The sequence below is a fragment of the Gymnogyps californianus genome, chromosome 2 (genome assembly GCF_018139145.2).
Source record: "Gymnogyps californianus isolate 813 chromosome 2, ASM1813914v2, whole genome shotgun sequence".
Lineage (NCBI taxonomy): Eukaryota > Metazoa > Chordata > Aves > Accipitriformes > Cathartidae > Gymnogyps > Gymnogyps californianus.
In genome coordinates this window covers 12,384,985-12,401,780 of record NC_059472.1, presented here as the reverse complement: position 1 = coordinate 12,401,780, position 16,796 = coordinate 12,384,985, and the positions used below count along the sequence as shown (strand labels likewise).

The 16,796-nt window shown below is 43.7% G+C and overlaps 1 protein-coding gene across 1 annotated transcript; it reads left to right on the top strand.

The window, feature by feature from the left end:
* The first annotated feature begins 8,773 nt into the window (after positions 1–8,773).
* RNF139 (ring finger protein 139) lies at positions 8,774–16,733 on the top strand. The gene is made up of 2 exons (XM_050915699.1): positions 8,774–8,963; positions 14,219–16,733. The coding sequence occupies exons 1-2, from the start codon at positions 8,783–8,785 to the stop codon at positions 16,027–16,029; spliced, it is 1,992 nt and encodes a 663-aa protein (XP_050771656.1). The 5' UTR covers positions 8,774–8,782; the 3' UTR covers positions 16,030–16,733.
* The last annotated feature ends 63 nt before the right edge of the window (positions 16,734–16,796 follow it).

The following is a 16,796-nucleotide window of genomic DNA, read 5'->3' as shown; positions in this document are numbered from 1 at the left end:
AGAAAAGTGGGAAAAGGCTATGACGATGTTTTCAAAACAGGACACTGATCTGTATTTTCTTTCCAATATCAAATGTAGTACACAGTGTATCTTTATAATAGATGCATATAATCTACATCTTACATGCATATTATACATATACATACCTATCAATACAAATAATACTGAATCTTAAAAATAAATACTTGAATTGCTCAGAATTTTTATATTTTCAGTGCCTCAATATGAAAATATAAAACTGGTTCATAAAACAGAAATTCTGTGCTCCACATCACTTGCAGTTAAGAGGGATAGGGTGGGAACTGCAACCAGCTATACGAGCATGTAAAAAATCAGTCAGGTTAGTTTCGGCACCCTCCCAAAATTTACGAGGCCACTTCTTACATCATTGATGGAGACTGTGCTGTTCAGCCCTTAGTAGTACACTTCTCTCACCCAGCTTAAGTCAAATGAAGGGTTGGGAACCATCCAGCTTTCCTGGATAGGCCATGAGAAGATGTCTTCTCTGACATCTCTGGAGAATTCCACCTTTTCAAAGAAGACAAGTGTCTAAGACAGTGCGTGTCTGTCTCTCTTCGATTTCTCAGGAAGCCTGGATAGTTAATGTAGAGTAGGCTTTTAGACAGCAGTCGGCTGAGAGGAGTCCCACCCCAGGCATCTCGAGATAGTGATAAAACCAAAGAGCAGAAATGCCTTTGCATGAGCTTCTTTATCTCCATTAACAGAGGAAGTGAGGCTGACTGGATGTCCAGCTTCAGCTCTTCAACATCAGGCAAAAGCCTGCTGGACGTTAGTCCAGATTTCTGCATCAACCCCATGAAACGTAGCACCGTTTATACTCAAGTCTGGGTTTCCCTGGGAGAAGAAAGGCTAGACTGGTCATCGCTCCGAACCTTCCTTTGCACTATATTACAAATCACATACACTCGACTTCATGTGAGACAAAACTGTGCCATCCTCTTCTTCCCACCCCCTCATCAAGACGGTAGCTATAAGCAGTCCTAATTACACTATTCCCTCTAATCCAGCCTCGTGCATGGTTAATACTCAGACCTGTCTTTCTGCCGACCAGATTCAACGATTTACAAACACGTTGTTGAAGGTTTTTCATGGGAGCAATGTTAGAATCATCCTCTACCAAGGAGGATCTTCCAAGAAGACATTTTCTGCCATGGCAGGTCTAGTTTCCAGTATAATTTTGCATTCTCTCTACTTTTGTCTCTCACATGTTGTCTGTGAACAAATATCTCCCAGATCAGCTCTTCTGAAGACTGAAATCATCCTGAGAGATGTGTTGTTTTAGCTAAAAACAGAAAACTATTCTTTCCAGTATGCTTCATTAATCAAAAAAAAAAAAAAAAAGCTACAATACAGAGCAGCTGGCACTTTCAATTGTTTTTGACTAGTTTTATATTAGCTAACTGGTGTTAACTAGCTTGAAGTGGTCTCACTGGTGACCAGCAGTACAATTCGGGCCTGTGAGCCATTTTCAGTTATCAGGAACTAGCTAAATTTAGTAGCCCACAGATTAGCAAATAGCTCCTGTTTGGGACTGCGTATGCAAAGGGCAGGGGAACTAGGGGCAGGGTTGTTCTGCATGTGACTTCAGAAAACTGAGCTTTTCCACTACCATTTTTTCTGCTAAGGCTTTGTACTGGTAGTGGAGTTCAGCGAGACTGGCAATTACAGTGTGAACCTCAAGACTGTTTGGTAACGTTGAACACAGTCCTACTGAGAAGCGGAGGAAAACTCTGGCAGACAAGGCTCAGCCCACTCATGACAGGGAGATTAATGTTTCCACAGCTGGGATTTCCTCTACAAGGCAGGATTTTTCAGGAAGACCACATTTTCTGCTGTGGTATGTCTAGTTTCCAGTATAATTCTGATTCTCTCCATTTTTGTCTTTCACAAAACAAGTAGTACAAATGGTAAAATGAATGTCGAGCCCCAGGTTGAAGGAACCTGCCTTGCTCTTTGTTACTTCACTTTGTAACTTGGGAGTTCTACAACTATATTCCAGATGTTGCTAAATATCTGAGACAAACAGTTCTACAAGGCCTTTGCTTTGCGTATATTGAATTAGAATAGCCAGATCTTGCCTTTCAGCTGTACAACTCACTGCATGCAGCCATGCATCACCTCATAAGGGGAAAAGAAGTTGAGTGTAACGTATCATTATTTTCGTTAGCTATAAAAAAAGCTATATAGAGCAAGGTTCTAGCTATATAGAGCAAGGTTCTGTATGTACAGCTGCTATTTAATTTGTGGTTTCAAAGAGATAATTATCATTAATGAGGTTAAAAATTAGCACTGGATCTGCATTTTATTTATTACATTTACAGCTGTATAACACAAAGCATGGCTGAGGTCAGAGAAATTGCTATGATGGCAGCATTTGCTCTTCCATGTGCTCCACACAAAATACCACAATCATTTCTATTTCTCTCTCTCAATCAGGCACACCATTTTGGAACTGTTGTCTGGCATTTGAAAAAATGAGCTGCACTGGCTGTCAGGATTTTCCAGCTTCCCACCCGTTTTAGCAAAGACACATTTTTCTTTGAACAAATAAGATACTGAGCTCACAAGAAGTAATAGCCAAGAACAGCTACAGAACAGAAACTAATATTAAAATCCAGAAAAATATGGAATATCAATTCCTAGGACAAATTTCAAGCATCTGCTCTGAGATACTGTAAATATATTTTACTACTTTAACATTCTACAGTTATTTTTACTGAGTATCTAATTTGTAGTAAAGCATGCTGCCTTTTCTGCCATGGATGAATAACAGGACTGGGGGGGCTGGGGAAACCATTAAGAAAGGGTATGATGATACCCAACAGGCAAGCACATAATATTGCCTGTCTCTAGCAAGATGCACTTGAAAAATCAAACATCATGGCAGGAGAAAAAGGCATACTTGGCAGTAATCAAAAAAAAAAAAAAAAAAGGATCTTTAATCATTCTTTCTTCTTGCTTGCTTAGTTAGGTCTTTAAATCAGGTCTGGAATACATAGTTTGCAGCTCTGGAAAAGAATGCAAACCTCTGCAGCAGAAGCCACAATGTGTGTGTGTGGCGAGTTATGAAAGACAGACATTTCTCCACGTAGTGCTTGGAAAACAAAACAACAACAACAAAACCAGTGTAGGTGAAGGATCAGGGAGGAGCGACCTTAAGTGTGCATTTCCCAAAGGCCCCAGCACAGAGGAGAACTGGAGCCAAGAAAACCAGAAGTGAGTGCTGCCCTAAGCACGGTGCCTCTGGCAGGAGCTGGGCAGCAGAGCTCTGCCTGGCAAACAGACGGTGGTGTCCACGTCTGCCGTCCTCGCAGAGAAAAGAGGCCTGTGGCAGGCGATACATCTCTCCTGTAGCCAGAGAGACACCAGGAAGGGAGTTGCAGTCCTCAGACATATTCCATGTCTCTTTCTTTTCTTGCCTCCTCGCTAAGTATGCTGGTCATAGTTAGGACATGAGATAAATATGCCAGTGAGCAACAGTTAATATAATTCGTTCTCTTATCACCCTTTTTTCACAGGAGACAAAACCCAAAGGCTCTTTCTCTGCACATTTTTATAGAAAACTGTAAAGCCATAAACTGCAAGGCCCAGCACATTTCTTCACAATCATCTCTTCACTTTAAAGAGATTGAGAAAGTTTGTCATTAAAGGAATACGGGGAAAATTATAGAACTAAGAGATGTTCCTCATGCAGATGATGCAATTGTATGTAAGTCTTGTCTCCTGTCAGAGATGACCCAAGACTCATCCCTGTGTTTTGACTCTCCAGCGCATGCCTTGCTTTGTCAAGACAGAAAACTCTTCTAGGCATGTTGAACTTTCAAAGTGAGCATTCTCTTCAAATAACAAGCATCAAAACACCATCCTCCATTGAGGGAAACAGAATGAGTGCTCATATGTTACAGACATTGTCACTTCACCCAGATGTGAAATCAAAGTCGGTCTTTCACACAAGTTATTACAATTTGTTTTGTCAAATGTTTACTATGAGTAAATTGCTTTCTGCTTTCTTAGCTTCTTTTAAGAAATGCTATCTAAGCCCATGGCATTTAGCAGTAGAGAAGGAATAAAAACCGAACTTAATACAATAACTAATCTTAAACACATTAATTTTTACAGGGAAATTCTTAATATACTGAAAAGGTCCCTATGTCAATAACAATATTTACAGGTTTTACCTCAGCTTTTCAAATGTTATCTTGATTTGTTCTTTTTCTCTTCAGAAGAAGACACAGATATAAACTATTCTTGGGTAAAGACTACCAGTGTCTTTAATTATATTAAAAATAGTCATGTGAGTGTAAATCGTTTCCATTGAACCTGAAGTATTAATATGTTAGTCTTTAAATATTTTGCAAGTACCACACTGGAAGTGCCACATACGAAAGTCTATCTATACCGAACTGCAGAACAACAAGTTAGATGTAGGGAAGTCAATGCATCTATCTGCATTAGCTGGCAATTCGTTCTCATTAGTAGCGCACACACTGACAAAGCCACGAACACTGCGTTCAGGCAGGCAGAACTGATGACACAAGCTGTCCTCCGCAGGAGGTAATGAGCAGCTTCACCAAGGCACAGCTGGGTGTCACCCACATGCTGAATCCACCAAAGCCGACATTAATAAAACATTGATTATTTGGCTGTTAAAAAAAAGCAGATTTGTCTCTTTTATGCTAGAATATCATCCTAGAAGAAAATCCACTTTAGGTTCCTTTCATGACTCTTGGTTTTTGTTTCAGTCCAAAATGTAGTCGTCCTTACTGACTGTAATGAAAAAGCTGTTATGACAAAATGAAAGATATACTGTACAGAGCTTTATTCTTATATAAGGAATGCAAAACGATATTGGGTAATTCACCACAAAAGGTATCTGGGAAGCAGAAATGAAATTTGGAAATAGTTAATGGATTGCTACATCCATTGTAAACTAAAATGAGTTTTTGACATGCACATTTTGCACTGTTTTTCTTAGCAGCCAACTGTTTTCATTCTTACAAAATTTATTGTTACTGTATCAGGCTAAATTTACATGTGGTCTTTCAAGACAAAGATATCGTGTGTATTTAAAGCTTTTCAGGATCTTGTAGTTAGAAAAAACCCAATACTCTAAAACCTTCCCTGCATTTTTATTCTTTTCACTTATAAAAATGTGATTTTTGCAAGAGCATGTGATTTTGTAGTATCTGATGTAAGCATTGGCATTAACCCAATAAAGCCTTTGGCTTGAAGGGCTCATGAGAGCATTTAAGCAAAAGGAGGCGTTTTAAAAACTCAAAAGTTGTTTTGCCAAAAAGTGGTTTTAGATGTGGCCCTCCTATATGGGCACACACCCTAAACATGGCCTCGGCAGACTGGTATAGAAAACATGCAGTTCTACCACTCCATAAAATAATAAAGATTGCTTTATGTCCAGTTATTTCAGCGCATGCTACTTACACAGCTGTAGTTCAAGGAAACCATCAGACACTGCACTTGATAATTTGTATTTATGCAGTTGTTCTTGTTCTAAAAATCTCAAATTGAAAAATGTTAATAGCTTTTGAAAAAATTATATGAATTTTGACCACTCTGAGCTGTCAAAAAAACTCCAAAAATCATTTTTACATGACTGAGAGTAAAACCCCAACCTTCTGCCACATGCCGTATAGAACATCAAAGAATTCCAGTGACTTATATTTGTTATTGAAATAAACTGGTCTGCGACTTTCTGACTCATAGCCTGATACAGCAGGTGTATTAAGTTATTCAGAAAGCATTTTCGGGTGTTCTTATTTATTATAAAACAGCTCGCTAGGGCATGTTCTTTTGCACTGCCTTGTCATGGAGTGTAGGCTTGACATTTGACACGTTTACCAAGTCAGGTACACACAGCCACAATGATACATGGAACAACCTTCACTGTGGAGTTCAGGGCTATTTGCCCTTAACAATTAATCTATACAGACAAATAAAGGAGCTTTCTGCTTAATTTGTATGTTAGTTTACGAACAAGAAATTGCAGAAGTCCCCAACTAAGAAAACTTTTTTTAATAGGAGTATTAATATGAATTTACTTAGAATAGGATTTAACCCCCAAATTTACAAAGAAGTTGAGACTTTATTTAACCCCAGAAATAATATGACAAGTTTTCCTGAATTTGTATAAATAACTGAAGTGAATCAGTAGAGTTATGCTTGTGTAACAAAGTTGAATTTGGTTTATTATTCCACATTTGAAACTATGCAGTGCAAATTGCAAAATTAAAAGTATCCAGTAGGTGTCCTCTTCCTACATATTGTAGGTCTGATAATCAAGTTTAGATTTTTTTTTTTAACTGAACTTAAATGAAAAGTAGGAGTCTTACACACTGCAACAAGTTTTCTGAAGAACATGCATTAAAAATTTATGAATTTGATCTGATACGCTTTACTAACACTAGGATTTCTGGAATATTTGCAACCTGGAATTGTTTATGCACAAAATAATTTGCAGATATCCATGACTGTACTTACATGCCTAAATAACATCTGTAAAATATGCCTGTAAATGCACATATTTAAACCTGAAAATCCATTTAATGGATTCCATTTAATCCACGTCCTTAAAGCAATATAAATATGTACTACAGCATTGCCTCTGATCCTGAAGCCTGTATTGCAAAAACAGATTTAAGATCCTCTTTACTGATGAGGATATTAAATGAAGTCGGAAGGGTCTTGGAAGGGCAGGGAATTCCATTTCCATAAATGGTGTTTTAAGTTGTTGATTTCTTGAATTTATACCTCATATAAATAAATATTTTCATGTGGATTATTGAGAATTATCAAGTACCCAGATCTGCTTGATTTACATTGCTTTTCATTTCAAATCAAATACTTTTATTTACATTCAGCAGCTTTATACTTAGTTGAGGAGTAAAATCATTCAGGCAAGTCTGAATCACTGTCATTCAGCCATCTTCAAATCTAAGTAAAATAAACACTTTTCACATTTTAAACCCTAACCTCTGTTATTTGGCGTGGGGATACTTACTAGGTCAGAGTTATGCCTTTCAGCATGTGATTAAAACATGCAGTTTGCCCACGTCCATGGATTTTGTAACGCAGTCCTTTAGCAATCTGGCAATGTTTCTGGCTTTGTTAGTGTGGGGCATTGCTTAGGAAAGTTCCTATGCAATACTGTTGTCGCCTGATCCAAAATCTTGGAATCTTGGAAAATAACAGAAAGACTTCCAAGGGCTTAAGCCATGAACTAGTCAGGCACATGAAAAGGCTGAGCTATGGCAGGTAAAGCTGGAGGCAGACGCTGGCAGGAAATGGCAGCGTGGCAGATGCCAACAGGCACACAAGCTGATTTCAGTTGCGGCCTGAAACCTGCTTTTAATTCGCACAAGCGATGGGGTGGGAAATGCCCCTGTTTCAGAGGGACTAACGCTGATTACACGTTTGCATTTAATTTATTTTTTAATCTTTTTTTTTTTTAAATCAAGTCAGCTTGAAGTTTCCAATAATCCCTATATCTTCAGCTTCTGTGAAGGTGCATGAGGAAGGAAAGAGGATTTCAAAGGAAAATACCTTTTTTTCCATATGATCCTGACCTATGGTTATGCACCGAGTAAGACAGGGCTTTTGCATCACGCACGAAAGAACAGGAAAGTCTGCATAACCCTCCCCTCATTAAAAGCTCACTAGCTCTTCAAGGTGAACGACTCACGTACCAGCCAGGAAACGATGACCTCCCTGTTCCCGCCAACCCGCACGCAGCGCGGCGGCGGCAGCGCAGGCGTGGGGCCGCGCTGCCATCAGCGACGGGCGCGGGGCGCCAGGGGCAGGGCCGCTGGGGGAGCCGCCGCCGGCTGCCGGGCCGCGCCTCCTCCTCCGGGCCGCCCTGAGCCGGGCCGGACCCGCGGTTGGGCTGCACAACAAGCACGCTTTTTTTGCGATTTGAAAAGGATCATTTGTGATGAAGTGGCGTTTTTAGGAACACGAGGAATGAGTCCATGGTTATGTAATAGCGGGTGGCGCTTTTTTTTTTTTTGCTTTGCTACTGCAGGCATGCCGCGGGGGAAAGGCGAAGCTTCCCGGGAGCAAGGCACGGCAGGGTGAGCCCCCGCGCTGGCTCAGGAACGCCACTCAGACCGATTTCTGCTCCCACAGCCCGCTCCTACGCGCCGCGCACCTTCCTCCGGAGCAGGGCTCCGCCGCCGGCCCTCGCGGAAACCGGCCCCGCCGCCGCGCTCGCCTCAGCGCCCAGCGGGGCGGGATGTCCCTGACGCGGCCCCCGCCTCCGCAGCCCGGCTCGCCCGCAGGCCTGCAGGCGGACCCGCACCGGCTGGCGGCCAGCCCCCGCCGCCGCGCCTGAGGGAGGGGGCGAGGCGCTTCACCCAGCGCCCCGCCCGCGGCGAGGCCTCCGCCGCCTCAGGCAGCGCGGGCCGCGCTCCCCGGTGGGGCGGGAGGGGGGAGGGGAGGGAGGGCGGTGGCGCGCGCCGCCCGCCCCCTCCCGCGGGGGAGCCGGGGGCGGGGCCGCGCACTGCGACGCCCGCGCGGCCCCGCCCCGCGGCCCCGCCCCGCCCCCGCGGCCCGGCTGGGGCCGGCGCTGCCGAGGGAGCGCAGAGGAACATGGAGGCGGCGGCGGCGCGGCGGGGGGCCCGGCCGGCGGGCGCGGGGCGGTAGCGAGCCCGCCGGCCGCCCGCCCCCCCCCTTCCCTCCCTCCCCGCACACCCGCCCCCTCCGCTCTTTAAGAGGCGGTAGAGGGGGGCTGCCTGCCCCCTCGCAGGGGATGGCGGCCCCGGGCCCTCCGCAGCTCCCGTGGCTGCGGCTGGGCCCGCGGCTGCGGGCCGGGCTGGAGGTCGCGCTGCGGGTGCCCAGCCTGTTCCTCATCGACGCCATCTTCAACTCGGCCCCGCTGCCGGGGGGCTCCCTGTGCGCCGCGCTCCTGGGCGTGCTGCTGCGGCTGCTGGGTGAGAGACCTTCCCCTCCCGCCGCGGGACGGGCCGACTCCCGCCCCGCCGCCCTTCCCCGCCCGCCCGCCGCGCAGCTCTCCGGCCTTCGCCACCGGCCGGGCGCTGGTGGTGGTGGTGGGGGCGTCGGCACCCCCGCCGAGCCGGGGCCGGGGCTGGGGCTCGGGCCCCTCCTCGCTGCTGTCTGCCCCCGCTGGCCTTGTTCACAGCCGCGGACAGGGCACGGTCGCCGCTTCTCTCGCCCGTCCCCTCAGCCCAGCGCCTTGTTGGCGGCTGCGGTCGCGGCCTGTCTTTCTCCTCCCCCCCCCCCCCCCCCTTCCCCTGTCTCGGACCCCTTCCTGCCGTCTCCTTTCTGCCGCCCTGGGCTCCCCCGCCTCCCCGAGTCCCTGCTCGGCCGCTCGGGGCGGATCACCTCCTTCCCCTTCTCCTGCGAGCCGCAGCGCCGGCCCCCCGCCCGGTGTCCGCTTCCCCACCCCGCCTCCGTCCCTGTCCCCCGACTCCCGGCGGCGTCCCCGAGCCGGAGGGGACGGGCCGGCTCCCTCCGCCTCCTTGCTGGGGCGGCATCCTCCCGCTTCCCCGTGGCGATGTAACGCTGGGGAGGCGCAGGGACCCGGCGGAGCCGAGCCCCGGCCCGCGCCGGGCGTGGCGGTGGACGGGCGGGCGCCGCTCGCCATGTGCGCGGGGCTGTGAGCCCCCTCCTCGGCGGAAAACGCGTGACTTCGTGGTTATAGATTTATTTTTTTTTTTATAAAGCACTTTGGATAGCGTGACTTCTTCCTGAAATACGCTGTTAAATCCTTATTTTAGGAAGAGCAGTTCAGAAATGCCGGGAGTTTGGTTCCCAAATGAAAGAGAAGTCTCTTGAAACTTGCCGTTGGTTATTTTTAAGCTTTTTTTTCTTCCCTGGGGTGAGGGCTGAAAATCACTGGTATAACTAGGTGATACTATTTTCAGTATTACTTGTTATCTTGGTTTCTTACGTAGCTTCAGCTAGGTTGGAGCCCCATTCTGCTAGCTGCTGTACAGGGGATGCTGCATCATGTATCACATCTTGGAGCTGGGAATCCTGAGGCAGGAAGGACAGGAGAATCCAGAATACAGCAAGAGGTTTTTGCAGGCCGGTGACATGTTGATTTTGTGTTTTGTTTGATGTTTATAGTAGAAAAAAATAGGAAGGAAATAGGTGGTATGGCTGTTGGGGTAGGAAGCTGAGAAGAGAGGTTAAAAGGAAAGGTACACAGTGAGCAGTGTAGTAGTGACGGCACTGTAAAAGTTGAGGAGTGGAGGGGAAAAAGTGAAGGATAACCTATAGCAAGACAGCAGGTAAGAGGAGAGGGAAGGGAGAAGGTAACAAAACAAAGCAGATATTTTACTTGGGCTGCTTCCCCTTTGGTAAAGGGTGCCTGGGAAGTCGCTGCTCATGTGAGAAGCAAGGCCGAGGAGCTCCTCGCTTGCCTCCTTTGCCTGGCCTTGCAGCTGGTACCCGCAGCTCTGGGAGGGGGAGGAGGGGTCCTCCCTCCCTACCTCCCATTTTCTTGACCCTTTGTTCCACACTTCTGGAATTGCTAAGAGCGCTTCCCACTGATAATTCCTTTTAAAAAAATGACATTGCAGTGCCTCACCAACTTAATTTTAGGAGTCCTTCATTGTATGATACAGACGCTACAGGCAGTGCCTTGAAATTAATTCCACGTCAATGAGAATGGTGGATGTGTTACTCAATGATCTCTTAAGTGTGGGATTAACAGATTAAGGCACTTTTCAGGATTGCATTTATATGATCACTTCTCTGGAAGGGTTTGGGGGAAGAAGTGGGTAATCCCTCCCCTGCCTCCTGCAAAACAGCTTTGGGAACGGTTTGTGCCAAGAGAGTTATCTTGTACTTTGAGACAAGTGGTCCGTGGTTCTTGGCGTTCCAAAATTAAAGAAAAATTAAAATGTAACCACTTAAAGATGATCTTAAAGACCTTCCATGTGGTTAAGACAACAGAGTGCTTTTGCATCTGTTTTTTCCTCATCTGAATTTATGGATTATAGGGTTGGGTTTTTGCTGTTGTTAGGACAAACTGAAATATTTTTTTTTGATCATTCTGTATTTAAATAGTGGGGAAGTTGCCCTTTTAGTTAGCATTTGCAGGCTTTGAAAGACTGATCTGAAGTTTTCGTGCAGCACAATACTATTTAGCATAGGATAAATGCACAACTTGTCTTCTAGATACAAAGACTGTAGTTCTGGAGAGATTTGATAGCTTTCAGGGGTGATGTTGAACAGTTCTGAAATACTCTGCGAGTACATTTCTTCAAGAATGCTAATAGAGATCTGTGTGGTTTTTAAAAGGTTTTACTGCAGGATTCCTCGGTCTGATTCTTCCATCACTTATTTTCTATACAAGTACATAGAGTTACACACAGCACAGAACCAAGTTCTACAACTGGAGCACAATTTTTCTTTAATCTTTTTCATTAACCTTGCTTTGTCTCCGACACAATGTTTACCTTCCATATCTTTGCACGTTCTTTTTAAGTGTCTCAGTTCCAGCAGAACCACCACCCCCAGGAGTGTGAAACTGCTACTTCAGACAGCAGTCCCTCCTCAGTGAGGACACCGATTTTTGAGAGGGTTACTATAAATACTGTAGTCTGTAGAAAGGCGTGGAAGCAAGTAGAATGGCTGGGGCTAAGGAAAAAATAATTTGGCAGTTTCATGTGATTAAAATACTTATGCGTAAAGGTTGAACCCTGCGACTGACTGAAAGTCGAATCCTAGGTAGTGTGTGCTACTGTAAAGATACTGACAAATTGCAGGAGTTAAAGGAAAAAAATGAGAGGGAGGGATTCATTGTAACACAAGAAATTATTTTAACAGTAAATGTGCATGGTTTGATTAAATGCTGTGTTTGGAGACCATACTGGAGACAGTTGGTGATGGGGTGGCATAGACAGGAACAGTAAAGATGAGCAGCAGTATATACAGAAACATGAGACAAAGCTTATGGAAGGAGGAACTGCAGCATTCCCTATCAGAGGGAAAATGGGAAAAGATTTACTGTTTGGTAAACACTTTGCAGGGCAGAGGGAGATCTCATCGTGGCAAGATGGACTGAATGACATAAATGGAGATGGGGGAGAGGAGTGCTCACCTCCCCTTCTGAGATTTGAGTTTCTTTTGAGATTCCTTTGGAGGGGGCTTGACTTTTTCACACAAGTATTGACAGAGAAATGCTTCACCTTTTGTTAGTCCCTCTTTAGAGGAACCGGTAGATCTAGCTTTTCTGTTGATTCATTGTAGTACTGTTTTTAGGGATGTGTCTTGCATGTGAAACATCAGTGTTTAGGATGACCTGTAGTATCTAAATACAGGCCTGTTACCGCAACTGCAAGGAAGAAAAGTAGGTGTTGTTAACAGGCGTGTTTCAGAGCAGCCTGCTTCGTGCAAAATGCATCTCACTTGGCTCAAATGATCAGCATTATGTAAATAATGAGCTTGTTACAGGCATGTGAGCCTTTTCTGTGACTTCTGAGAAAAGACAAAGGGTACAAGCTTGTCCAGCAGTATTAGCTTTCCCAAAGGTGTTTATGGTGGTATGCATGATAAGGCAATGAAACTGTCGAGCTTATTCCAAAAAAAGTGCTGTATGTAACGAATATTCAGCTTTTCATGGAAGAACTGAGCTATGATACAAGGCACTCTCTGAAAACTGATTGAGGCTTTTCCTCAGTTCCCTTCACAAGGTTACTCGATTAATGATTAGTTAAGGAGAATGTTTTTATATCGGCCAATGCTGCTGGCAAGGAACACTGTTAAGGTGCATTAATAACTTTTTTTTTTGTAGTCTGTCTTTTGCTATTGATTCATGTTGACTCTCTCCCTTCTTATTCAGTCCTCCAGGGCGGGGGTTTTTTGTGGGTTTTTTTTTTGATACAAGCAGCTGGCAACACTGCTGGTGGAATCAAATGCTAGTTCTTAGCAAAGTTTTTTATTCCCATGATCAAGATACCATGGCTTAAAATATTTTTTTTAAAAAACATTTGATTATGGGGGATTTGGAACAATCTAAAACACAATTGTCAGAAAAGACTGATGCTGTTGTCCAGTTGAAAGAGGATTACTTGTGATTTCATTAGTTTTAGTACAGAGATTGAAAGCAACTTACAATGAAATATAAGTTGTAGAGATCGAAATCTCTCCAAACTGGTTTGGATGAGAAGGCAGTTGCATAGACTGGAAGCTGATTGAGAAGCCCAAAACAAGGGCAGTGTGTTTCCTGAAGAAAAAAATGTTCAAGGAAGTGAATCTAGTGATAAGTGCCATTTAATTTAACACCTGTTGGGGCAAAGCCCTTGCCTATGTAGTACATAGTGATGAAATTCATAAGCTACACTACAGAAGGCGTTTACTGCAAGGACATAAATGTAATACCAAGGTACTATAGATGCTATGATAGGATTTCTCATAGGAAGGTGCAGACTTTCCAGTCGTGGTCAAGATGTGTTCATGGTCGGTGTGAGGGAAAGGTTAGCAAACAGGAATTTCAAGATCTAAATCTGACTTCTAACAAGACGCAGGTTCGCACTGGCATTGGCAAAGAGGCGATTGGTGCAGTTTTGGATTCTGCGTACAAAAGCTTTATACTGCAGAAGGTCTTCTCCATGAGACTTTTGTTTCAGGATGCCTTATCAGAAATGAAAGCAAACTGAAGGGAATGGGAGGAAGAGTGCCCTCCCCCCAGTAAACTACAGCAATTTTTCAGTATTTTCCCATTGAAGGGTTTAGCTAAACTGTTTTGGTGACTGTTTCCAGCTTGGACATCTGGAGTTGAGTGCTTTGCTCAAGTGAATTAGGGGACTTTGTAAATTTTACTCATTTATTCCTTATTAACTTTGCCTATAAAGGTGATGCTATATCTGGTAATTCTTTTCTGCTTTTAGAACTTGTCTGCCCTTAGATTGCAAGAGTAAGGCTGAAAGGCTGGGACTTGTCACTGCTCTAGTCTGAAACTGCAGATGAACTTAATAGTAATTGCGACTTAATGCTTGCATTGGCTTTGCATTGTGGCTGCAGTGCACAGATGTATTAAATGCAGAGATTAAGTTGTCCTCTTGTCTGTTCTCTGAAAAGGGTACCATTGGTAAAACAAAGTTCCGAATGACTAATTGGGCATTGATACATTAAATAAATGTAGCTCCAAAGCTAATAGGTTAAAATCTGTTGTTGAATTTCTGCTGAGAACTAAATGATTTCAATCTGTTTTTAGGTGTCTTTGTATCCAGTGTTGTTCTGGTCTTACAACAGCGAGCACTTTTCAAGTTTTATATGATCGCCTCGGCATTTCTGCTGGCTGCGACTTCAGTGTTGGTGAATTACTATGCTTCTTTGCACATAAACTTCTACAGTGCCTACTACACAGCTGCGTTTGGAATTCAGATCTTCCCTCATAAAGGACCTTCGCTATGGATGGCACTTTCCATCCTTCAGCTTACCTTTGGAATTGGATATGTTACATTGCTAAACGTGCAGTCTATATACTCTCAACTCATCATCCTGGATATACTTATTCCTGTAATTGGCTTGGTTGTTGAATTACCATTAAATGTCCGGCAGATACTAGTTTTTATTTCAGGCCTAGTTCTCACACTAAATACCACAGCCATTTTAGTTACGAAAATTAAATGGTTCTATTATTCGGTGCGGTATGTTTATTTGCTGGTGAGGCACATGTATCGCATTTATGGATTACAGCTATTGATGGAAGATACATGGAAAAGGATTCGTTTTCCAGCTGTACTGCGTGTCTTCTGGCTAACAAGACTTACAGCACAAGCTGTGGTATTAACATATGTTGTAAAGATGGCTGAAACTAAGACAGAAGAAAAATTCTTCTTGATATCGTGGGATAACTGTTGGGAACTGATTTGCAGTTTGATCATAAGTGGGTGTGACTCTACTTTAACTGTGTTAGGCATGAGTGCCGTCATTTCCTCAGTAGCGCATTATTTGGGACTCGGTATCTTGGCCTTCATCGGATCAACTGATGAGGATGACAAAAGGCTTGGTTTTGTAGCGCCCGTCTTGTTTTTCATTTTGGCTCTGCAGACTGGTTTAAGTGGACTGAAACCAGAAGAACGATTAGTTCGCCTGAGTCGAAACATGTGCCTTTTGTTGACTGCAGTCCTGCATTTTATCCATGGAATGACAGACCCCGTGCTGATGTCTCTCAGTGCCTCCCACGTGTCATCGTTTCGCAGACACTTCCCTGTACTGTTTGTTTCCGCTTGCCTTTTCATCCTTCCAGTTCTGCTCAGTTACATCCTCTGGCACCACTATGCACTAAATACGTGGCTTTTTGCAGTTACAGCATTCTGTGTAGAGCTTTGCCTAAAAGTAATAGTTTCTATCACTGTTTATATATTGTTTATGATTGATGGCTACTATAATGTGCTATGGGAAAAACTTGATGATTATGTCTATTATGTTCGTTCAACTGGCAATATTATTGAGTTTATATTTGGAGTAATCATGTTTGGAAATGGAGCTTACACCATGGTTTTTGAATCGGGAAGCAAGATTCGCGCTTGCATGATGTGTCTACACGCGTACTTCAACATCTACTTGCAAGCAAAGAACGGCTGGAAGACTTTTATAAATCGTCGGACTGCTGTTAAGAAAATAAACTCGCTTCCAGAGGTAAAAGGAAGTCGGTTACATGAAATAGATGATGTCTGTGCAATCTGCTACCATGAGTTCACCACCTCTGCTCGCATTACTCCATGCAACCATTACTTTCATGCACTTTGTCTTCGGAAGTGGCTGTACATTCAGGACACTTGCCCAATGTGCCATCAGAAAGTGTATATTGAGGACAAGGAAAATGCCAGTATCTCTAACAACAACGGGTTTGTGGCACCAAATGAAAATCCTGTACAAGTTGCAGAAGAAGCTGCTGATGCTGAAAATGAATTAAATGAAGATAATGACAGTTCTGATAGTGATGAGGAAGATGATGACTGTGTGGCACAGCACTTGAATGAGACTCTTAATGTTGACTCTAACTCTGTTGGTGATTAAAATGTCCTTTACTAAGCCGTGAGGTATTTGCTTAAGATTGACTTCAACAGAATAAAAGTATCACTTTGTAATTATTGTACTTAAGCACAACAGCAGTATCTCAATGTTGAATCTGTGAATGGTGGTTGTTTACTGTGGGGTGTGCTACTGTAAATATACCTCTGATTTTTGCTGGTCTCTTTCATGACCACCTTAAAATTATGTACATTATTGTACATGGAATAAAATGTTTTCACATGTTTTTACGATGGTTGGAAAAACACTCTTTAATTGATGTAGTGATAATGCTGTGCCAAAGACTGTATACCAGTAATCCCTGATCAATGAGTTCTGGATGCAAATGAAAAATACTGGTGAAACAAGAGACTGTTCAGCAGGTCAAATCAGAAATGAAAAGCCTGAACCAAAGCAGCTTTACTTACAAATTCAGTATTAGCAGCTTTATTGCTAAAAACTAGTGAGTTGTGTTTTGAAAAATAAAATAAATAAAAATTTAGGTTGGTAGACTTAATGTTATAGCATTTGCGTATGTGGAACAAAAGACAAAACCGCTAAGCTTTCTGGTGAAGTAGCAAAGCATGCCATTGATGTGTTAAACACTTCTGAATTACCAGTAGTAGCTTGAAGTGCTCTACATGTGAACTCAGCAGCCTCGTATTCATCTTGTAATGCATACAGGTATTAACAAGAGTTGCTAGCTTGGGCTGTCCTTGAACTTGATCCTGAATCTTGATGAAAGGGAAATAGGGCTGAGAAACTGCACAAAT